This window comes from Nyctereutes procyonoides, unplaced genomic scaffold, assembly GCF_905146905.1.
Source record: "Nyctereutes procyonoides isolate TBG_1078 unplaced genomic scaffold, NYPRO_anot_genome, whole genome shotgun sequence".
Classification (NCBI taxonomy): domain Eukaryota; kingdom Metazoa; phylum Chordata; class Mammalia; order Carnivora; family Canidae; genus Nyctereutes; species Nyctereutes procyonoides.
In genome coordinates this window covers 186811-212029 of record NW_026575051.1, presented here as the reverse complement: position 1 = coordinate 212029, position 25219 = coordinate 186811, and the positions used below count along the sequence as shown (strand labels likewise).

The window sequence follows — 25219 nt, the reverse complement described above, 5'->3', positions numbered from 1 at the left end:
GTATTTGGATAGGGATTGCATTGAACGTATACATTGCCCTGGGTAACATTGAAATTTTCACAATATTAATTCTGCCAATCCATGAGCATGGAATATTTTTCCATCTCTTTGTGTCTTCCTCAATTTCTTTCAGAAGTGTTCTATCGTTTTTAGGGTATAGATCCTTTACCTCTTTGGTTAGGTTTATTCCTAGGTATCTTATGCTTTTGGGTGCAATTGTAAATGGGATTGACTCCTTAATTGCTCTTTCTTCAGTCTCATTGTTAGTGTATAGGAATGCCATTGATTTCTGGGCATTGATTTTGTATCCGGCCACACTGCCGAATTGCTGTATGAGTTCTAGCAATCTTGGGGTGGAGGCTTTTGGGTTTTCTATGTAGAGTATCATGTCATCGGCGAAGAGGGAGAGTTTGACTTCTTCTTTGCCAATTTGAATGCCTTTAATGTCTTTTTGTTGTCTGATTGCTGAGGCTAGGACTTCCAATACTATGTTGAATAGCAGTGGTGAGAGTGGACATCCCTGTCTTGTTCCTGATCTTAGGGGAAACGCTCCCAGTGCTTCCCCATTGAGAATGATATTTGCTGTGGGATTTTCGTAGATGGCTTTTAAGATGTCGAGGAAAGTTCCCTCTATCCCTACACTCTGAAGAGTTTTGATCAGGAATGGATGCTGTATTTTGTCAAATGCTTTCTCTGCATCTAATGAGAGGATCATATGGTTCTTGGTTTTTCTCTTGCTGATATGATGAATCACATTGATTGTTTTACGAGTGTTGAACCAGCCTTGTGTCCCGGGGATAAATCCTACTTGGTCATGGTGAATAATTTTCTTAACGTGTTGTTGGATCCTATTGGCTAGTATCTTGATGAGAATTTTTGCATCCATGTTCATCAGGGATATTGGTCTGTAATTCTCCTTTTTGGTGGGGTCTTTGTCTGGTTTTGGAATTTAGGTGATGCTGGCCTCATAGAACGAATTTGGAAGTACTCCATCTCTTTCTATCTTCCAAACAGCTTTAGTAGAATAGGTATGATTTCTTCTTTAAACGTTTGATAGAATTCCCCTGGGAAGCCATCTGGCCCTGGACTCTTGTGTCTTGGGAGGTTTTTGATGACTGCTTCAATTTCCTCCCTGGTTATTGGCCTGTTCAGGTTTTCTATTTCTTCCTGTTCCAGTTTTGGTAGTTTGTGGCTTTCCAGGAATGCGTCCATTTCTTCTAGATTGCCTAATTTATTGGCGTAGAGCTGTTCATAATATGTTTTTAAAATCGTTTGTATTTCCTTGGTGTTGGTAGTGATCTCTCCTTTCTCATTCATGATTTTATTAATTTGAGTGTTCTCTCTCTTCTTTTTAATAAGGTTGGCTAATGGTTTATCTATCTTATTAATTCTTTCAAAGAACCAACTCCTGGTTCTATTGATCTGTTCCACAGTTCTTCTGGTCTCAATTTCGTTGAGTTCTGCTCGAATTTTAATTAACTCTCTTCTTCTTCTGGGCGTCGGGTCGATTTGCTGCTTCTTCTCTAGCTCCTTTATGTGTAAGGTTAGCTTTTGTATTTGAGTTCTTTCCAGTTTTTGAATGGATGCTTGTATTGCGATGTATTTCCCCCTCAGGACTGCTTTTGCTGCATCCCAAATATTTTGAACGGTTGTATCTTCATTCTCATTAGTTTCCATGAATCTTTTTAATTCTTCCTTAATTTCCTGGTTGACCCTTTCATCTTTTAGCAGGATGGTCCTTAACCTCCACGTGTTTGAGGTCCTTCCAAACTTCTTGTTGTGATTGAGTTCTAATTTCAAGGCATTATGGTCTGAGAACATGCAGGCGACAATCCCAATCTTTTGGTATCGGTTCAGACCCGATTTGTGACCCAGTATGTGGTCTATTCTGGAGAAAGTTCCATGTGCACTTGAGAAGAATGTGTATTCAGTTGAGTTTGGATGTAAAGTTCTGTAGATATCTGTGAAATCCATCTGGTCCAGTGTATCATTTAAAGCTCTCGTTTCTTTGGAGATGTTGTGCTTAGAAGACCTATCGAGGGTAGAAAGAGCTAGATTGAAGTCACCAAGTATAAGCGTATTATTATCTAAGTATTTCTCACTTTGGTTAATAATTGGTTCAAGTATTTGGCAGCTCCCACATTCGGGGCATATATATTGAGGATTGTTAAATCCTCTTGTTGGATAGATCCTTTAAGTAGGAGATAGTGTCCCTCTTCATCTCTCACTACAGTCTTCGGGGTAAATTTTAGTTTATCTGATATAAGGATGGCTACCCCTGCTTTCTTTTGAGAACCATTTGAATGGTAAATGGTTCTCCAACCTTTTATTTTCAGATTGTAGGTGTCCTTCTGTCTAAAATGAGTCTCTTAAAAAAATGAGTCTCTTGTAGACAGCAAATAGATGGGTCCTGCTTTTTTATCCAGTCTGAAACCCTGCGCCTTTTGATGGGGTCATTAAGCCCGTTCACGTTCAGAGTTACTATTGAGAGATATGAGTTTAGTGTCACCATGATATCTATTCAGTCCTTGTTTTTGTGGATTGTTCCACTGAACTTCTTCTTAAAGGGGAATTTTAAGAGTCCCCCTTAAAATTTCTTGCAGAGCTGGTTTGGAGGTCACATTATTCTTTCAGTTCCTGCCTGTCTTGGAAGCTCTTTATCTCCCCTTCCATTTTGAATGAGAGCCTTGCTGGATAAAGTATTCTTGGCTGCATGTTCTTCTCATTTAGGACCCAGAATATATCCTGCCAGCCCTTTCTGGCTTGCCAGGTCTCTGTGGAGAGGTCTGCTGTTACCCTAATACTCCTCCCCATAAAAGTCAGGGACTTCTTGTCTCTTGCTGCTTTAAGGATCTTCTCTTTATCTTTGGAATTTGCAAGCTTCACTATTAAATGTCGAGGTGTTGAACGGTTTTTATTGATTTTAGGGGGGATCTCTCTATTTCCTGGATCTGAATGCCTGTTTCCCTTCCCAGATTGGGAAAGTTTTCAGCTAGGATTTGTTCAAATACATATTCTGGCCCTCTGTCCCTTTCGGCGCCCTCGGGAACCCCAATTAAATGTAGGTTTTTCTTCCTCAGGCTGTCGTTTATTTCCCTTAATCTGTCTTCATGGTCTGTCTTTTTTTTAATTGTTTGTCTCTTTTTTCCTCAGTTTCCCTCTTTGCCATTAACTTGTCTTCTATGTCACTCACTTGTTCTTCCACCTCGTTAACCCTCGTCATTAGGACTTCTAGTTTGGATTGCATCTCATTCAATTGATTTTTAATTTCTGCCTGATTGGATCTAAATTCTGCAGTCATGAAGTCTCGTGAGTCCTTAATGCTTTTTTCTAGAGCCACCAGTAGCTGTATAATAGTGCTTCTGAATTGGCTTTCGGACATTGAATTGTAATCCAGATTTTGTAACTCTGTGGGAGAGAGGACTGTTTCTTTCTTTTGAGGTGAGGTTTTCCTTCTAGTCATTTTGCTCAGTGCAGAGTGGCCAAAAACAAGTTATATTGGGAAAAGTAGAAAAAGAGAGAGAAGGAAATAAAAGAGAAAAAGAAGAAAAAAAGGAAGAAAGAGAAGAAAAAGAGAAAGAAAAAGAAAGAAAGGTGAAAAAAAGGGGGGGTGGGGGAAGCAATCAGAAGTCAAAAAGAAAAAAAAAGAAAAAAACAAAAACCACGGGGGAGTATCTTCTGATTCTGTAGACTTCAAGTCCCTTGACTTCCCCTGGAACTCGTCTGTCTAGCTGGTCTTCTGGGGGAGGGGCCTGTTGTGGTGATTTTCAGGTGTTAGCACTTGGGGGAGCTGCTCTGCCCCCTGCCTGGTGCAGAGCTCAGTGGGGGTTGTTTACCCCGTGAGGCCCCAGGAGGAACAACCCCAGTGGCTATGGCAGCTCTGCAGCCCTGGAGTCAGCTCCCACAGTAAGTACAGGGCTCTCGGTCTGTAGGGCCTGGAGGCTCCGGGGCGGGGCCGCTGATCTGCTCATCTCGGGGCAGGAGCGTCCTTGCTGTCCTGGGCCCTCCCGGCCTCTGCCTGTCCCGGGGGAGGCCGGATCCTGGGCTGTGTTCCGGCGCCCTGTGCCCCGGGGCCTGCGCTGTTGGATTCGCGCTCCCGCCCCGCAGCCCCCTCCGCGGCCGCTGCCCGAGCCCCTCCGAGCTGCTCCGGGTCCCGCTGTGCGCGCTGCAGCCCTTAGGGAGCTCGGGGCACTCTCCCTGGGCGCAGGTGTCTGTTAGTGTCCCCGGGAGCCCGAGGGCATCCCCAACCTCCTGGGTCCTGCTCTAACTCCCTGCGAGCCCCTTTCTGCCCGGGAAGGTTGGTGCAGCTGCTGCTTCTCCGGGACTGGGCTCTCCTGTCCTGGGGACACTCGCCCCAGCCTCAGCCCGGCCCCTGTGGGGCCCCTCCCCCTTGGAGGCCTTTTGTTTCTTTATTTCTTTTTCCTCTGCGTCTTCCTCCCTTGATAGAAGCGCGAACTCTTCTCATTGTAGCATTCCAGCTGTTCTCTCTTTAAATGTCAGGTGAATTTGTAGATTTTCAGGATGATTTGAAGGTTATCTAGGTAATTTGGTGGGGACAGGTGATTTGGGGACCCTACTCTTCTGCTATCTTGCCCCTCCCCCACCCTCAGTTTTTCTATAATTGTCTCCCTCTCTGATTTCATATTGTTTTATTTTTTCCTCCCTTCCTCTATGTTCCTCTGTTTTGTTTCTTAAATTCCACTTTGGAATAAAATAATGATAATTGTCTTTCTCTGACTGACTTATTTTGCATAACATAATACTCTCTAGTTCCATCCAGGTTGTCGCAAATGCCATAATTTCTTTCTTTTTTTTTGATGGCTGAGTGATATTCCATTGTATGTGGTATATATATGGAATATTACTCGCGTATAAAAAAGAATGATATCTTGCCACTTCTGACAACATGGGTGGACCCAGAAGGTATTAGGCTAAGTGAAATAAGTCAGACAGAGAAACACAAATACCCTATGATTCCATTTATATGTGGAATCTAAAAACAAAACAAATGAACAGGCTAACAATCAAAAGCCAAAATAACAGAAACAAAATCATAAACCCAGAGAACAAATTGGTGGTTGCCAGAGGAGAAGTAGTTGTGGGGATCAACAAAATAAGTTAGGGGGTTAGGAGATACAAACTTCAAGGAAGTCTGGGTGGCTCATCCATTTGAGTGTCTGCCTTTGGCTCAGGGCGTGATCCTGGAGTTCTGGGATTGAGTCCCCTGTCCAGCTCCCTGCATGGAGCCTGCTTATCCCTCTGCATGTGTCTCTGCCTCTCTGTGTATGTGTGTCTTTCATGAAGAAATAAATGAAATATTTTTAAAAAGAGAAATACAAACTTCCAGTTATAAATAAATAGGCAGCAGTGATGAAGAGCACAGCATAACTCAACAGTAATATCATAAGGTTGTATGGTGACGGTAACTGCGCTTACCATGGCGAACATAGTGTAATGTATAGAGTTGTCAAATCGCTGTGTTGCACACCTGAAACTACTATAATATTGTATGTCAAATATCCTTCAATAAAAAGAATTGACTATATATGTGTATGTACATAAATATACATACCCTATATAATACACATATATAACATGTATATATAAATAAAGAGTTATACATAAGTGCTATTAATTTGCTGTATCTATGTATATGTGTTCCTAGTCATATATATAGTAATGTTCTGGAGTAATGACTCTAAAATCTATCTAAAAATATTTACAAATGCATGGACATCATAGGCATGCATTCAGTGAAATGTATAGAATAAATATATGGGATCAGATTAAAGGAATGATTAGATTGATTGATGGGTGGAGAGACGATGGTTAGAGATGAGGCAGGTTTCCTTCTAAAATGCTGGTAACACACTTTAACCCCTTTACCCAAGATATTTCATACTTAAAGGCTTTCAAGTAGCACATTTCTTGCTATTTATGCCAATATAACCAGTGGCTGATCATTATTATAATATAGGAATCTTTAATAGTAATTAATCACATAAGAGTGATATTAACATCATCAGCACAAGCCATCTGCCTAATGTCATTCATTTGCTGCTCTAGACTCTGGTGGAGCCAGAATACCTACACATTTATAAATCTATACTTATACCTATACTTATACCTACACCTATGTATATACATATACACATATATGCATTTGGTATGCAATATATATATATCAAACTCAAGGGTTTTATTTTGAAAGGTATATGACATCTTTCCAAGATAGGAGTTATAGATCTTATACTATTTCAATTTAAATGTTTTATTGAGGGGCACCTGAGTGGCTCAGTGGTTGAGTGTCTGCCTTTGGCTCAGGTCATGATCTGGGGTCCTGGGATCTCGTCCCATATCAACATCCCTGCATGGAACCTGCTTCTCCCTCTGCCCGAGCCTCTGCCTCTCTCTGTGTGTCTCTCATGAATAAATAAACAAAATCTTTAGAAAAAGTTTTATTGATATATTATTTTATTCTAAATCTTTTTTGAAATTATCATTTTTAGGGATTATATCCAGAATCCCATGGCATCATTGACAATAATATGTATGATGTAAACCTCAACCTGAATTTTTCACTTTCATCAAAGGAGAAAAATAACCCAGCCTGGTGGCAAGGGCAACCAGTATGTAGCGTTCTACATGTGACCTCAAAATAATCTCCATTTTTCAGCGTGATAGTGGATCATTCTTCTCTATTTTTACATTATCTTTATAATTTCCAGGGGTGGAGGGTGGTGGGAAGGTGTTTCACCACTTATAATTTAAGTCTTCTAAATATTTATGATTGCTTTACCTAACTTGCCTTCTGTTGATACTTGGATGTAGATATTCTAAACATATCAATGTAAAAACTTCCAAGAAAGATGTTCTGTTCCCCCCCACTCTGTTTTATAATTCTTTAAAAGGGAAAGAGATCCTATACAATTTTACTATTTTGAAAAAAAATGATCTTTTTTACTACTTTACTGTGTTTTTGATTTTTAAATTAGATCCGGGTAATTAAATTTTTCAACTATTAATATTGTTTATTTTCTTAAAAATGGCACTATTTCTACCAGTTCTACGCAGACTGATGATTCTCTTGACATCCACTTATCTTAAATTTTCTCTTATAGATCTGGCTGACAGCAATGTATCAAGGTTTAAAAGCTGGTAGTTTCTTTTGGCCTGGATCAGATGTGGCCATCAACGGATCCTTTCCTTCCAAATATATCCATTACAACAGGTAGTGAAGCACTTGCCAATATGACCCTATCTAGGCAGGCATGGTTAGGATGTTTTGGGTCTTAATCTTGGAGTAATTCTATTTTTCCAGTTATTTGGGTCAAAAATCTTGAAGTCCTCGTGATTCCTCTTTCTTACAACCCTAATCTGGTCTGTCAATAAATGCTTTTGGCTCTAATTCAAAATATATGCAGTCTGAGAACTTTTTGTTATTTCTGTCATTATTGCTGTGGTTGGAGATACAATCATCTTTTGTCTATATTACTGCACTTCCCTCTTTACACGTGTCCCTGCTTCTATTCTTGTCTCTTATCTATTAATCTACTGATTAGAATGGTAACTTAAAACAAGTCCAAGTTACGATACTCCTTTCCACCAAAAACTTTCATGGCTCCCTGTTCCACTCACAGTTGAAGCCTGCAGAGCCCTATTGGTATTGGTGACCCTAATCACCCCACTGTGTCTCATACCCCTTCTTGCACTACTCCACCATGCTCTGATCCTCCCTGGGTGGGCTGCAACAACCTGGCTTGCTCTGTTTAGGGCCGTTGTGCAGGCTGTTCCCTCTCCCTGAGATAACTCACTCCATGTACCTGCACAGCCCACTCCCTCACTCCTTTCAGGCTGTTGCTCAAAACTTACTTTCCCAATGTTGTCTTAGCCTGATCAAACTAAGATTTCAAATTGCAAGCCATCCGCACCCTAATCTTACTGTGCCCTAGTCTTCCTTTTCTCCATAGCATTTGTCACCTTGTGATACACTATATTATTTATATATATATCAGATCTCTTGTTTGTTTGTCTTCACTGGAATATCATCTCTAGAAAGGAATGCATCTTTGGTTTGCTCACTGTTAAATTTTGTTTAAAATGAACTCATAGTGTGTGGCAATAGATGCTTGGTATGACATAAATGTATAAATGAATAAAATAAATAAAAACAAACCGAATGAATGGATAATAATTAATGGTCTTTTATTTCAGTTCAGGGAATGATTGAAGGAGGGAAGGATAAGAAGGAAAGAAAACAATATACCTTTACTTTGTATTGAGACAAATGTATCTCTATATAAGTATTGAAAACAGGAGTCCCTCTGAGTAATATTGAATCCCCTCCAGTATTCTGATCACATATCAATGCAAGATTTCTATCTAAAAGTACCAACCTGTCATCCAGAGTGGGAATATAATAGAATTACTTTTGATTGGATTAATTTTTGAAAAATTATTTTTCCTTTTTTCAGGAGTATCCCATATGAAGAAAGGATCTCTACACTGTTAAAATGGCTGGACCTGCCGAAAGCTGAAAGGTATTATCTAGTATCAGAAAAGTGCTGGTACACTGGGGTATTCGTGGGTATAAAATTAAATTATTTCTTTGCTTGAGATGACCATTTCAGAAAGAAACTAGGCTTTTTTTTTCTTTTGTGATTTTCAAGAATGATTGGCTCTTGAGAAGGTGATGGGCGGTATGGGGCAATAGAGATAGAGCCAGTGCCACAGAGTAGAGGCAAGTATCACAGAACCAGATATAGACTGGAGGCAGAATGGAGAGCGGATTGGAAGCCAGAGGTGCCAGAGCAAGGCCCTGCCAGAGCCTCCCTGCCTGGAGTCAGAGCATCCTGAAAGAGCAACCAGTCAACAAATACCAGACATTTAAAGAAAGAAGTAGAACAGCAGAACAGTGAGCTGAAAGGCAGAGACTGGGAAATAGAAAGGACTGGGCATACCAAGAGGACTCAGAAGCAAGAGCCAGGCAGATTTTCTAAAATGAGTCAGACCAAATTCACACCCAGGAAGGTCTTACTTCCTGTTAGGAGAACCTCTGGACTTAGGGCCAAGTAGAATCCCGGGGCTCCAATAAAGAGAAGGAGGCCAGAGAAAAAGGAAACTGCCACCACATTCCAAACCTATACATTTCCCAGATCCAACCTGCAGGCTTATTCCAAATGGATCATGTCTTTCTCTGTTTCCATTTTACCTGTAGACCTGATTTTTATACCATCTATGTGGAAGAGCCTGATTCTGCGGGACATGAAAGTGGGCCAGTCAGTGCCACAGTAAGTTTGTTTGATTGAACAAATGTGAAGTCATCTAGCCTTAACCCGTAAAAAAATATTATTTAATTCCCACTGAATAAAATGTACTTGATATAAACATGAAGACATTACAATCATGAACAGTCTAAATGAATATCTACCTTATTAAACCACAAAACAGTAAAAGTCTAAAAGAGATACCTGTTTTATTAACTATATCTTGATTCATTTGATCAACATTTGCTGAATACTTGGGTGCAACACTATTATCATACAGTGGAAGCATCAAGGCTAGATCCTGCCAGCCAGTTCAGCATGCCAATGTAGCTTATTTCAAGCTAAGTCACCTGCAGGTCTGTTGTGGACTCTCCAGCTGTCTGTTTATGCACTGTGTTCCATTCATAAGATCCTTTTCCTTGGACTTCATATGCTAGTTCCTGAGAGTTCTTCCTCTCTTCCTGGGCCTTCAATATAATGGAAGTAGACCCCTAAATATTACCTTTGTCAGTCTCTAAACCATTATATTACATGTTTACTATGGAAATATAAGCCTTAAATATTACTTAAAAAATTGTCTGTCTTCTGAAGTCCACTGAAGCTTATATTGTCCTGGAGGTCATGTAAAGCTATGAAGGCCTCATGAATATGGCATTTTCCTGCCCCATGGAAACTTATTTATTCTGGCACCCTGACTTTGCAGTTTATCAGAAGTGCCCTTCTTATTTTTTTCCCATTAAGCCAAAAAATTCCTTATACAAGGCCTGCTCCCTACCACTTTTAACCCTTTCATCCTTCACATTCCAATACCGCTCTTGTCTAGATCCCAGAGTTTAACACTTAATCAGGCTATTTCAAGGGTGAGTGTCATAATAACTGTCTGCCATAAATTCACTTCTTTTCTATTTTATTTTTTTTTGAGAGAGAGACAGACAGAGGGAGGGAGAGAGAGAATCTCAAGCAGACACTACTCCTGCTGAGTGGGGAGCCTGACATGGGGCTCGATCTCATGATCCTGGGATCATGACCTGAGCCAAAATCAAGAGCTGGATGCTCAATCAACTGAGTCACCCAGATACCCTTCTATTTTAATTGCTATCCATACTTGATATGATTGTTGGAGAGGGAACACTATAATCTGCATTTACCCAGCTCCTACTGCTGACTTAATATTAGGCACTATATCTTTTTCTTCTATTCAGTGCTCTAGTTTGGACCCCTAATAAATTTTAAGTATAGTTTGAAAGGTGCCCCAAAAGAAAAAATCAGGGTGCCCCGAGAGGTAATTGAGGAGGTTCTAATCTAGTCTGTGGCAGAGTGGGGACTGGGGCTGGTTAGAAAGTTCTCTGAATAACAAAAAGGAAGAAAGTTCACAAATGATCTGGTTGAGGAAGGAGCTCAGTGAGGTAGAGGAATGAACAAATGGATAGGCAAATGAACAAATGGATAGGCCAATGGACTGATGGTTAGATCAGTGGACTGCATAATAATGGTAAGAATAATAATAACAGTTAATCCTTCTTGTGTGCTCCTCTGTGCCAGGTATTGCTGGAATTGCTGTGTCGGGATAATCTCCCACCCACATCTGGAGTACTGTGGCCCAGAGACAGGGGCTAAGAGGAAGCCTAGAGGAGGAGACAGGCACCAAATTATGCAGGTCCTTGTTGGCCATGTAATGTATAATGGAAGCACTGAGGCATTTTAATCGGGGAAGTGACATGATCAGACATGCCTGTATTTAAGGATCCATTTAACTCTATGAGAGGAATGAGTTAGAGGAAATGGGGGAAGGTGAGATGAGTTAGCCTTTGCAACATTCCCAAAAAGAGATCATTGTGTCTTGGACTAGGGTAGTGGCAACTATCATGGAAGGAAGGAGATACATTTGAGATTCGTTTGGGAGATAGAGTTGGTATGGCTTGGTAGAAGTTGGGTGATAAAGTGGGGGATCAAGGACAATTGTCTGGTTTCTATCGTGAGCTGTTGCAGCAGTTTCCATTTATTTACATCAGTGAGGTGACAGAAATTTTGTAGAGAAAGAGCATGTTGTGGATAAGGTGCTTGTAATATTCAAATGAAGATGCCCAGAAGGCAATTGAACATGGATTTATAGCTCAGAGGAGATGAAGATTGGGCAGCTTGGCAGTGTGTACATGGTGCATGGAAATGAAGATGTCCTAGGGAGAGAGGAAAGAAAGAAGATAGAAAGATTAAGACCACACCATATTTAAAACTTCAGAAGAGGCAAAATGCATGGAGAAACTAGAAGCCTGTTATTGTTTTTAACAACATACTTTAATTCAGAGTTAATATGACATAATTTGAAAGCAAAAAGGTTATTTTAATTTGTTTGCTGACTCATGCTGTTGAAAGCTTAGTAACTTCTCAATTTTTAGCTCCTGCTCTTCTATCTCTTTAAGGTCTACTTTGAACAGTTTCTGGTGGGCCTAACCTTGTGGTAGGCATTCTTAAGGGTGAAAAATATGAGGCTGTTACCCAGAAACCATGTTGAAGGGGCAAATAAATGAAATCTGAATTAATGTATTATGAGTTTTTATTTTAAGAAACCTTAAAAATGTGATAGCTTAAACAGTGTTTAAATGGGAAACTGATTATGGCCTGGTATAGGTGGGGAAGGCTTTATGAAAATAGGGAAGGTGGTTGGAGAGATATTTAAAGTCTGGTGAAACCAGCAATTTCTTGATACCAAATTTGTTCCAATGATTTTCTAGTATTGAAGTTGAATTAGGCACAGAGTGTCCTGACTGGTCCTGAGTAACTTTAGCTATTGGTCTAATTTGAACAAGATTCAGCTGTTAATTCATTTTTGAAAAACAAATGACTACATCTTAGAATGAAAATTTGAAAAGAAAAATTCAAGTTGGAAAAGAATTGAAATTAAGTACAGATTAATTTAAATTGTTGATGATGCTCATGTACATGATGGAGTGACTCTAGAACACTGAGGGCTTCCACTTTTGGGGAAGCATGTGGAGGTTCAATACATGGGAAGAGTGTGGTACCCATTGAAAAGCCATGTTGTTTTTTTTTCTTTTTTGAAAAGCAATGTTAATGCTACACAGAGCTTTCTACTAGCGGGATCCTCTACAACCTTGAATTTCATTTTACAAAAAGGAACTTCTGGATCTCAAAAAACAGTTGCTTATTGAGGATCTTACCATGTAACTCATTGTATTGGAATTGATTTTACTCAATATCCACTGTGAAAGTGAATGATCAGAATTCCACGTGAAAGAAGCAAGGGTTTCTACCCAAACTTGGTTTGCCTCACAGCTGCAAACATTTCTATTCCTGTTTATTATCTTACCACTCAAAAAACTGCTTACTCGTTGCCTGTCACTGGGGTTTCTTGTTTCTCTTCTTTGTCTGGGCTAGAGTAGGGGGCTGGCATCTAGTCACTTGACATTCAGTAAAATGTGCCATCTGTTGAGTGGATCCTGTGTGAAAGACTGTTTGCTTGGGAAGCATGTGATGAGTTAGGTGGCAGGGTCTCTTCCCTGCAGGAGCCCATGCTTTCCTGGGGAGGCAGATACATGCACGGATGATTTTAATCCGTGGAGAGTCCAATGGTGGCAGATGTCAGGGTGCTGGGAGAAGACAGGATGGTGGGCTCTTACTGTAGTTGGGAGGAATGAGTAGGGTGACTGTGAAAGAGAACACAATGATGGCATAACAGGTGGGAACTGTGACTCATGCTCACAAACCAGAGAGCATGGTCACCTTAAAAATGGGAGTCAGGAGGGGAGCCTGGGTGACTCAGTTGGTTGGGCATCTGCCTTTGGCTCAGGTCACGGATCCTGGGGTTCTGGGAAGAAGCCCTGCATCAGGCTTCCTGCACAGAAAGGAGTCTGCTTGTCCCTCTTCCTCTGCCCCTCCCACCTGCTCTCTCTTTCTCTCTCTCTTAAATAAACAAAATCTTTAAAAAATAATGGGAGTCAGGAAAGCAACTCGTAGTTTCTGGATTTAGCAGCTGATAGAGCTGGTTTGAATTCAAGTCCTGCTCTGTCCCTTATTAACTGTGGGACCATAAACATGTTACTTAACTTATCTAAACCTCAAATTTCCTGGTCTTTCCACTGGAAATTCCAAATGGTGGAAATAACACCATCCATGCATGTTTGCCATGACAGTTTCATGAGATAATGTACTAAAGCTCTTGACAGTAATTGGCTTGCAAAATTCTTTCTCAAAAAAAAAATTCGATCATTATGTGATAGTACTACAAGAGATTACTCATTTTTCCCCACTCCATGGCTATTGCATTTTCCTATATGCTCATAGAAATGAAGTTCTGTTAATTAAAATTTATTCACTTAAACCTTGTTAGTTCAGTGCACTATGGCGATAAAATGTAGAACAATTTTAAACACAAAGGAATGTAAACAATAACATAGAAACAGACCCTAATTCACTATTCAGAGAAAACCACGATTTTTTAAATAAATTTATTTTTTATTGGTGTTCAATTTGCCAACATATAGAATGACACCCAGTGCTCATCCCATCAAGTGCCCCGCTCAGTGCTTGTCACCCAGTCACCCCCACCCCCTGCTCTCCTCCCCTTCCACCACCCCTTGTTCGTTTCCCAGAGTTAGGAGTCTTTATGTTCTGTCTCCATTTCTGATATTTCCCACACATTTCTTCTCCCTTCCCTTATATTCCCTTTCACTATTATTTATATTCCCCAAATAAATGAGAACATATAATGTTTGTCCTTCTCTGATTGACTTACTTCACTCAGCATAATACCCTCCAGTTCCATCCACGTTGAAGCAAATGGTGGGTATTTGTCGTTTCTAATGGCTGAGGAATATTCCATTGTATACATAGACCACATCTTCTTTATCCATTCATCTTTCAATGGACACCGAGGCTCCTTCCACAGTTTGGCTATTGTGGACGTTGCTGCTAGAAACATCGGGGTGCAGGTGTCCCGGCGTTTCATTGCATCTGAATCTTTGGGGTAAATCCCTAACAGTGCAATTGCTGGGTCATAGGGCAGGTCTATTTTTAACTCTTTGAGGAACCTCCACACAGTTTTCCAGAGTGGCTGCACCAGTTCACATTCCCACCAACAGTGCCAGAGGGTTCCCTTTTCTCCGCATCCTCACCAACATTTGTTGTTTCCTGCCTTGTTAATTTTCCCCATTCTCACTGGTGTGAGGTGGTATCTCATTGTGGTTTTGATTTGTATTTCCCTGATGGCAAGTGATGCGGAGCATTTTCTCATGTGCATGTTGGCCATGTCTATGTCTTCCTCTGTGAGATTTCTCTTCATGTCTTTTGCCCATTTCATGATTGGATTGTTTGTTTCTTTGATGTTGAGTTTAATAAGTTCTTTATACATTTTGGAAACTAGCCCTTTATCTGATATGTCATTTGCAAATATCTTCTCCCATTCTGTAGGTTGTCTTTTAGTTTTGTTGACTGTATCCTTTGCTGTGCAAAAGCTTCTTATCTTGATGAAGTCCCAATAATTCATTTTTGCTTTTGTTTCTTTTGCCTTCGTGGATGTATCTTGCAAGAAGTTACTGTGGCCAAGTTCAAAAAGGGTGTTGCCTGTGTTCTCCTCTAGGATTTTGATGGAATCTTGTCTCACATTTAGATCTTTCATCCATTTTGAGTTTATCTTTGTGTATGGTGCAAGAGAGTGGTCTAGTTTCATTCTTCTGCATGTGGATGTCCAATTTTCCCAGCACCATCTATTGAAGAGACTGTCTTTCTTCCAGTGGATAGTCTTTCCTCCTTTATCGAATATTAGTTGACCATAAAGTTCAGGGTCCACTTCCGGGTTCTCTATTCTGTTCCATTGATTTATGTTTCTGTTTTTGTGCCAGTACCACACTGTCTTGATGACCACAGCTTTGTAGTACAACCTGAAATCTGGCATTGTGATGTCCCCAGATATGGTTTTCGTTTTTAAAATTCCCCTGGCTATTCCGGGTCTTTTCTGATTCCACACAAATCTTAAAATAATTTGTTCTAAGTCTCTGAAGAAAGTCCATGGTATTTGGATAGGGATTGCATTGAACGTATAAATTGCCCTGGGTAACATTGACATTTTCACAATATTAATTCTGCCAATCCATGAGCATGGAATATCTTTCCATCTCTTTGTGTCTTCCTCGATTTCTTTCAGAAGTGTTCTATCGTTTTTAGGGTATAGATCCTTTACCTCTTTGGTTAGGTTTATTCCTAGGTATCTTATGCTTTTGGGTGCAATTGTAAATGGGATTGACTCCTTAATTTCTCTTTCTTCAGTCTCATTGTTAGTGTATAGGAATGCCATTGATTTCTGGGCATTGATTTTGTATCCTGCCACACTACCAAATTGCTGTATGAGTTCTAGCAATCTTGGGGTGGAGGCTTTGGATTTTCTATATAGAGTATCATGTTCGGCGAAGAGGGAGAGTTTGACTTCTTTTCCAATTTGAATGCCTTTAATGTCTTTTTGTTGTCTGATTCCTGAGGCTAGGACTTCTAGTAATATGCTGAATAGCAGTGGTAAGAGTGGACATCCCTGTCTTGTTCCTGATCTTAGGGGAAAGGCTCCCAGTGCTTCCCCATTGAGAATGATATTTGCTGTGGGCTTTTCGTAGATGGCTTTTAAGGTGTTGAGGAATGTTCCCTCTATCCCTATACTCTGAAGAGTGTTGATCAGGAATGGATGCTGTATTTTGTCAAATGATTTCTCTGCATCTAATGAGAGGATCATATGGTTCTTGGTTTTTTTCTTGCTGATATGATGAATCACATTGATTGTTTTACGAGTGTTGAACCAGCCTTTTGTCCCGGGGATAAATCCTACTTGGTCACGGTGAATAATTTTCTTAATGTGTTGTTGGATCCTATTGGCTAGTATCTTGTTGAGAATTTTTGCATCCATGTTCATCAGGGATATTGGTCTGTAATTCTCCTTTTTGGTGGGGTCTTTGTCTGGTTTTGGAATTAAGGTGATGCTGGCCTCATAGAATGAGTTTGGAAGTACTCCATCTCTTACTATCTTTCCGAACAGCTTTAGTAGAATAGGTATGGTTTCTTCTTTAAACATTTGATACAATTTCCCAGGAAAGCCATCTGGCCCTGGACTTTTGTGTCTTGGGAGGTTTTGATGACTGCTTCAATTTCCTCCCTGGTTATTGGCCTGTTCAGGTTTTCTATTTCTTCCTGTTCCAGTTTTGGTGTTTGTGGCTTTCCAGGAATGCGTCCATTTCTTCTAGATTGCCTAATTTATTGGTATAGCTGCTCATAATATGTTTTTAAAATCGTTTGTATTTCCTTGGTGTTGGTAGTGATCTCTCCTTTCTCATTCATGGTTTTATTAATTTTAATAATTAATTGATTGATTGATGATTAATTAATTTTAATTAATTTTAATAAGATTGGCTAATGGTTTATCTACAGAGATAACCACTGTTAATAGTACCTTGATATATTTCCTTTTCGTTTTCTGTGCATGTGTGTTTACTGAGAAATGGTAAGTATATTTGACAATTAGGGCACCACCTGGTGGCTGAGTTGATTAAGTATCTGGCTCAGTTCATGATCCCAGGGTCTTGGGAAGGAGCCCTGTACCCGGCTTCCCGCTCCGCGAGAAGTCTGCTTATCCTCCTCACTCTCCCTTTGTGTTCTCTCTATATATCTTAAATGAATGAATAAATAAAATCTTGGAAAAAATGCAACCAGGACAAGATAGGTATGGGTACATACATGGGTTGGTTTTAATCTTTTATGTTTGACATTGTAGTGTGAGCAGTTCCCCATGGCATGGTTCTTTAAAATACTTTTTAAAATGTTCACTACAGTAGGTAATTATATTGATGTTACTTGTATTGAAATTATTAATTCATGAATAGCCTTAGGTATAAATCTCCATTTGTACTATAAATGTTTATGAGGACAAATTCTCAGAAGTTAGCTGTTAGGTCATAGGGTATGCCCCTTTTAAATTCCTGGTTAGGCATTGTCATGTGGTCTGTAACCATGCAGACTTCTATAGAAGTGCCTGTGAATACCCCTGCCTAGCACTGGGCATTACCATGAAAGCCTTTGCAGATGAATAACAGTGTTGAGGTTGAATGTTTTTTTTTTTTTCAGATATTTATTGGCCAGGAGTTTGTCTCCCTTTGAAAATATGGTTTAAGTTTTTGGTAAATGTGGTAGCACAGATGCTGGGCTCTGATGTCCTACTTCAAATTCCAGAAATTTTAGAGAAGGAAATGTATTTGTTTTTGCCTTCCTTAGTGATTTAATTAATTAAAATTTAAATTATGAAGACAATCTTAACTCCATTGTTTTTCTCCCTTAGGTAATTCAAGCCTTACAGTTGGTAGATAAAGTTTTTGGAATGTTGATGGAAGGCCTCAAACAGCGAAACTTACACAACTGTGCCAATATAATCCTTTTGGCTGACCATGGTATACTTTTCTTCTTAAACACATTTTATCATTGATTATATCTTATCACTTTAAGGAGTGTGCAAAAGGAGTGATATTTTAAAGTCTGTACTTCAGACCTTTCAGAAGACCTAGAATAAGCAAAGAGCAAGGTTTGTTGGTAGGCTGTGATGAATAGATTACTAAAACAATTTATTCTACATTCATTCTGCATATCCATCTCTATTCTTACTTTTCAGTAAAAAGGATATTAATAGTACTTAACAGGGATATGATGGGGTTGTTCAATCAATATTTTTTGAGTGCCTATGCAATGTCAAGTACTTTACTAGATATGGTGTGTTTGGAGGTACATGAAGCAGAAATGGGCCTCTTCCAGATGGGGTGGAAGGTTAGTCAAGCTAAACTCCAAAGGCTATGAAGGAACCAGGCATGGATGAGAGGAGGAAAAGAACTATGTCTGCAGAACTTTTGTTCGTATTTTAGGACATTAAGAAAACGAGAAACAGAGTAATTTACTTAAAATATTTCTAAAATGTCTTCTTAACATGTCCTATTATTTCAAAATTAAAATATCAGAAAGGAAGACAGAACATAAAGACTCCTAACTCTGGGAAATGAACTAGGGGTGGTCGAAGGGGAGGAGGGCGGGGGATGGGTGTGAATGGGTGACGGGCACTGAGGGGGCACTTGACGTGATGAGCACTGGGTGTTATTCTGTATGTTGGCAAATTGAACACCAATAAAAATAAATTTATTATTAAATTTTTTTTAAAAAATTTGTTTATTAGAGACAGACAGAGAGAGAGAGAGAGAGAGAGAGAGGCAGAGACACAGGCAGAGGGAGAAGCAGGCTTCATGCAGGGAGCCTGATGTGGGACTGATGTGATCCCAGGTCTCCAGGTTCACGCCCTGGGCTAAAGGCGGCGCTAAACCGCTGAGCCACCCGAGCTGCCCAAAGAGAACCATTTTAACGTCTACTTTGTTTAAAAGAAATTATAAAACATAAAATGTATGAATAAATATGAATAAATATGAAAATAAAAATTTAAGTGTAGTCTGAAGAATCTTTAAATAGTAAAGGTTTAGCTACCAAATCTTTTTTAAAGCACATGCTGCTTATATAAATTTAAGTAATATACTTAGGATATAATTAGCTTTCTATAGGGGATTTTCTTCTTTGAAATTAGTTGATTTATGTTGAACAAATAATCTGCTTATAATTCTTATTTATTCTTCTCATATAAATGTGACCCCTCTCAACCACTGCCAGGATTTTCAAGGTCTGCCATTTAGAGTGAAATAGGATAAATTGTACGGGTGCCAGTGAACCTTGGTTTGAGATTTGTAACATAAAATATCTCTGATTTGACATGACCCAAGACAACTGATTGTTATCATCTATATACATATTCAATGGATTATTATTATTATTATTTGAGGCATCTGGGTGGCTTCTGCCTTTATTTATTTATTTATTTATTTATTTATTTATTTATTTATTTATTTTAAATAATAAATTTATTTATTTTTATTTTTTTATAATAGATTTATTTTTTATTGGTGTTCAATTTGCCAACATACAGAATAACACCCAGTGCTCATCCCATCAAGTGCCCCCCTCAGTGCCTGCCACCCAGTCACCCCCACCCCCCGCCCTCCTCCCCTTTCACCACCCCTAGTTCATTTCCTAGAGTTAGGAGTCTCTCATGTTCTGTCTCCCTTTCTGATATTTCCTACTCATTTCTTCTTCCTTCCCCTCTATTCCCTTTCACTATTATTTATATTCCCCAAATGAATGAGACCATATAATGTTTGTCCTTCTCTGATTGACTTATTTCACTCAGCATAATACCCTCCAGTTCCATCCACGTTGAAGCAAATGGCGGGTATTTGTCATTTCTAATGGCTGAGTAATATTCCATTGTATACATAGACCACATCTTCTTTATCTAATGGATTATTTTTTTTAAAATTCAGGAATGGATCAGACTTACTGTGACAAGAGGGAATATATGACCGATTATTTTCCTCGAATAAACTTCTACATGTATGAAGGGCCTGCCCCTCGTATCAGGGCTCGTAATATACCTCATGACTTTTATAGTTGTAAGTATGAAGACATCTGTATGAAAAAAAAAGGTAAAATCAAAAGTGAATAACCCTGCTTCCTGATTCTGTAGGATGTAGGGATTGCCAGTCCCCTCTTCTGACTTTCTGGGAGAACTACACAGAAGCAAATGAGAAATCCCCTTCCTAGTTTAAATATAGTTAGTCTAGGGATCCCTGGGTGGCGCAGCGGTTTGGCGCCTGCCTTTGGCCCAGGGTGCGATCCTGGAGACCCGGGATCAAATCCCACGTCGGGCTCCCGGTGCATGGAGCCTGCTTCTCCCTCTGCCTGTGTCTCTGCCTCTCTCTCTGTGACTATCATAAGTAAATAAAAAAATAAAAATAAACCCTTCTTAAAAAAAAATCTTAAAAAAATAAATAAATATAGTTAGTCTATAAAGTCTATGGTAATATTGAATATTGTTAGCTTAAAATCTATTCTAGGCAATCACATTAATATTGCTAAATTATTAATTAATAAATACAATGCTAATATTAATAAACTATTAACATACTCAGTTGGTAAATTACTTAATAATTTAGGTTAAAATATATTTTGCTTATATCCATATCATTAGATATATAACAAATAATACATAATGAAATATAGTCTACTTACATTAATAAATCCTAGTTATTTTAAAACATCAATTAATTGAATTAAAATGTTAATATTAGTAAAATTCGATATATTCTATTGATTGTTAGGTTAGAATGTATTCTACTTATAGGTTAAAATATATTCTTAAATTCTAAAATAATTCTTTGCTTAAAATAATTTCCTGGGCAGCCCTGGTGGCGCAGCGGTTTAGCGCCACCTGCAGCCCAGGGCGTGATCCTGTAGACCCTGGATCGGGTCCCAGGTCGGGCTCTCTGTATGATGCCTGTTTCTCCCTCTGCCTCCTTGTGTCTCTGCCTCTCCCTCTCTCTCTCTCTCTCCCTGAATAAATAAATAAAATATTAAAAAATAATTTCCTATTTAATCTTACCAGATTATCATCATTAATACATTTTTATGTCAAATTCAACCTGAGTTGTCCACAATTTCAATGTGATTTATTATTTTCCTTTTGAAACAGTTAATTCTGAAGAAATTGTTAGGAACCTCAGTGTAAGTATACAGTCTCCTAATACATATATAAGTTAATATAATGTCCTTAAAATCTGGGTTGAAATAAATTTATATTCTGTAATTCTGAGCCCAAGCCACTTGTAAATTATTTTTGCAGCCCTCTGTTGACTTTACATAGGTGCATATTAGTTGCTTTTGTCTTAGGTGTTTCCATTTGCAGTTGCCACCTGCAGAAGATTAGTTTGGGGGGAAAATGGCACTGGCTCTGGTTTTCAGAGTGGGCTGAAGTCCCATGCAAAAGGGACATGCCAAGGAGCTTCAGGCAGCATCACCTGTTACATGTTTTGCATGATTTAATATCATGCAAGAAAACGTGAATCATGAACTCAGATCTTTTCGTACAGGTCGGAAAAATCATCTCTTTACCCTCTAAGTATAATTGCAGCTGCTTTTGATTGGTTCCCATGCTCCAGGTTGTGAGTAAAGGAGCAGAGCAAATTTCATATAAGTAGCTGAAAGATATCTGGGTGTTTCAAAGTGGAGTTCATTTTTTTTCAATTTCATTGTGCCTTTTTTTCTTATACAAATTGAGCACAAAATAATAGTGACAGCCTTAACATAGGAGATTATTGAGACTTAAAATAAGAATGAGGAAGTAGGAAAAAATTTAATTTTCCCAGATTCTTATTTGTATTTTTTTCTTAGAAAGGTCATAAGGGAGAAAAAGTCCCTTTGTACCTCTAGTTCTCATTTCCTCACTTTCTTTTTAGATGACTGTGAGTTGCATTTTTACACAGTTTAAAGATATGTCATCAAGTTACCACAGTAATTATTAAAGAAATAACATGTCACTCCAGTTTGTAAGAGATCCATGATTTTTTCACAAATAAGGAGCCTGTACTAGGTCTCAAGAACTTTTGACTTGATTTGACAATTAAGCATATGTAGGTTATTTCAAGGGTAAATTGAATCCATGGTAAAAGGATTTTGGTGCAATTAAACTGATTTTAAAAAATTTTGCTGATATTTACTAATGTGTTAATATACTTTTTATACATAATTTAAATTCAAGATTTGTAATTGCCACTCAAAATCTAGACATATCTACTGTCTGTCAAAAGAGGAGGGGGGTTTATGGTGGTTGAAGATATGTACACAGGAATAAAAATTTAGAATGTCAAACACCAAATCATAATTTAAATCATATTTTTAATTGCAATTTAAATATTGTTGCAACAATAAAAACAACATAACTGGGGAATTTGACCACATTGATGCTAAGTTTAATATCCTTATTTTATTAGCCAGGCTTAAACCCTCTTTTAAAAAGTGCTTAGTTGTCTTAGAAGATGAAATTGTTGAATTAGCTTGCATATTTTATAACATACACGAAGAAAGAATTTACTTATTTTTAGTGCCGGAAACCTGATCAGCATTTCAAACCCTATCTGACTCCCGATTTGCCAAAACGACTACACTTTGCCAAAAATGTCAGAATTGATAAAGCTCATCTTTTGGTTGATCAGCAGTGGCTGGCTGTGAGGTTTGTGCCTATATTTACTTGTCTCCTAATACTTTTAACAACCGTCTTTCATTATAAATTACCTTAATTTTACCCTGCTATTATGATCCTGTAATTTTTCCTGATCCTGTAATTTTTCCTAATACTAATAATTCCTTGACTTTTTATATGCTACCTAGCACTTCTGTGTTTGAAACCCCTGTTACTAGGGGGCCAATCTTAGCTTCCTAATCCTAACAATATAGAGGAGCAGGAGGAAGAAGCTGGATACTGTTTATAGACCATTCCAGAAACTGTCAATACCAGCCCATTGCTAACCCCCATGGGGTCTTTTTCCAGTGGTAGACAGGATGTAAAGACGATATCAGTTGTCTTCCAGGTTGGTAGTAAGTAATTGATTAGATGGCTCTTTGAGATCTTTGTCCTCTTTGTGCTTTTTATGAAAGAGCACCTTTATGGCTCTAGGGACAAGCTAACCAATTAGGTATTAACATTTCTTTCTTTTTGTCTAGTTACAATTCATGTTGATTGTTGAGCATTTGCAAATGATAATTGTGTGTAGAGAAAATAAAAACCATTCTGAATTGGTTCATTCCAAAATAACCAATTAATCCACTGGTTTTGCAAAATCATATCGGTGTTATGGTATATGCTGGGCTTTGTTCTAGGCATTTGGGATACAGGCAGGGTTCTTGTCAAATGAAGAAGACTGAAGATAAACCAGCAAACAAATACATGTACACTTTCTGGAAGTTTAACTAATGTCTCCTATTTTTATATTTCATTCCAGTGGGTATTTTTTTCCTTGTACATAAGTGGCTTTAAATGGAATCAAGATTCTAACTGTTTTCTGGCCTTGTTTGTATGCTATGTAATGCCGGAAGATACAGGGGAAAATAGGAATACAGAGTCTGAAAGATATTTTTCACAAAGAGGAGGCAAAAAAAAGAGGTAGTTGGGCTCTAATATAAGTGCTTGCCGGATGAGGAACTGGGACTTTGGTAGACTGTTGTATGAGACAACCCAGAAACCCAAGCAGTACCCGGCTGACCCAGAGAGTGTGCATGTTGACCCCTGGCCTCTAGATGGCACTGGCCTCTCTTCTTGGGATTGGAGTTTCATAACCATTCTCTGGAAGGTCAGTGGCTTTCGGTGTGACTCCATGTAGCATTCTCTAGAAAAATTAAAAAGACTAAGCTTGACTAATATTAAGTATATAAGGTTTTTACTAATTTAGTGCATCATATGTGAAAAATTATATGTCCAAATGTCGGTGAATTACCCAAATATTTACTGTTGAGGGTATGAGGTTGAAGAAGTTAGGAGGCCACTAGTGCAAAATGAGGAAGTGCTCATCCATCTTATAACATGGCTTATGGGTTATAGAAGGAGAGTCCAGCCGCCACAATACATCTGGGTATTTATTATACATTAATTAATATCTAGTCTCAAATTATGAGCCTTGTATGTTTAATAGCTAGCAGTGAGATGTAAAAAGAACAGCAGGCTGAGATTTCAAGACCCACATCCACACCCTAATTTAGGGGAACTGAAACAAATTCATGTCTCAGGGCTTCATTTTCATCATATGTAATACAAAATGAGCCTCGTTTTATTACTCCCTTGATATTAAAGTAAACTGATTTACATCAAGGGAAATGTTGACTACAGCTCTAACCAGAGCAATCAAGGTGTCACACTGATTAAGTCCTGGGTTCACTCGACTGTTTTAACACATGAGCGTCAGGCTACCTAGTTTCTACATTAAAGTATGCTGTCTTTAGTTATAATGTCCGATATTTGATAACTAGATTACATTTCCTTCTCAGAATTATAGCAAATTCCATCATTTAGTGTAATCTATCACCACCATTATCATTCTTATTTTGCTTAAAATGTTTAGATTTTGCTAATGTGCAGAAACCCAATTATTTGAACAACAGCTGAAATATTGTTAGAGTGCCCCCCTTAAAGAACATGAATAATAACTTTTTATTTTATGATTGGAACATTACAAATACTCCCCAGGCACTTTTCTAAGAAATGGGGATAGGCACAGTCCCCACCCTAATGATCTTTGTGCAGGCAGGGAGGAAGACAACAATTATAACCAGGTGTAACAAATGCTGAACTAGGATCAAGTACAAGGTACAAGAAAACAAAAAGAGCGATGACACAGCCCAGGTATGGACATCAAAGAAGGTCAGATGAGACTTCCTGGTAGGTGTGGTTCCCTCTCTGGACTTTGAAGAGTCAGGATGGGTTAGGCTAAGTACTGTCACATACAGCAGGTTTGTCCCAAGCATTGTGCAGTCTGTGCATTGTCCAGAGGCACTCAGCCAAGAAGATGTGAGGCAGTGGACGCATAACCCTTGCTCAGGCCACTGAGCTCTGACTGGAGGCTCTGTCTGCAGGAGGAAACGGACCACTTTCTTTGCTGGAAGACATCCATCTGCTGACCAAGCCTTGAGCACTGTCAGGCTGTATCATCTCAGAAGTGCTTCTGTCTTGAAATAGACAGATGTCCCAGAGCACTGAGGCATCTTTTTTAAAGTCAGCAGCTGCCCTGGGATAAGGAAGTATAGAAATAGATTTGCAGGCAGAGGGAAAGTTTCCAGTGGTGAAGGAAGCTGCTCTCCTCCTGAAGGATCCTACTGTCATGACTACATAGTGTGACTTTGACTGTAAAGAAAATTCACATTGGTGGATACAATGTGGCTGGAGGTGAATATGTGGATGTATGGATTTGCATTTCAGAGAGTTCACAACGTTCAATAATAGTAGGTGGGTATGATCTATGAAGGCAAGGGAAATAAAAGCAAAACCGAACTAT

At 38.9% G+C, this 25219-nt stretch overlaps 1 protein-coding gene across 1 annotated transcript in view; it reads left to right on the top strand.

Annotated features, from left to right (window-relative positions):
- LOC129512935 (ectonucleotide pyrophosphatase/phosphodiesterase family member 3) overlaps positions 1 to 25219 on the top strand; it is an 84748-nt gene that overhangs the window by 34893 nt on the left and 24636 nt on the right. The window contains exons 8-15 of the mRNA XM_055330530.1: positions 6510 to 6629; positions 7122 to 7231; positions 8475 to 8540; positions 9218 to 9290; positions 17596 to 17704; positions 19664 to 19792; positions 20872 to 20903; positions 22280 to 22407. Of these exons, the coding sequence (XP_055186505.1) occupies positions 6510 to 6629; positions 7122 to 7231; positions 8475 to 8540; positions 9218 to 9290; positions 17596 to 17704; positions 19664 to 19792; positions 20872 to 20903; positions 22280 to 22407 (767 nt within the window). The remainder of the gene's footprint in view (positions 1 to 6509; positions 6630 to 7121; positions 7232 to 8474; positions 8541 to 9217; positions 9291 to 17595; positions 17705 to 19663; positions 19793 to 20871; positions 20904 to 22279; positions 22408 to 25219) is intronic.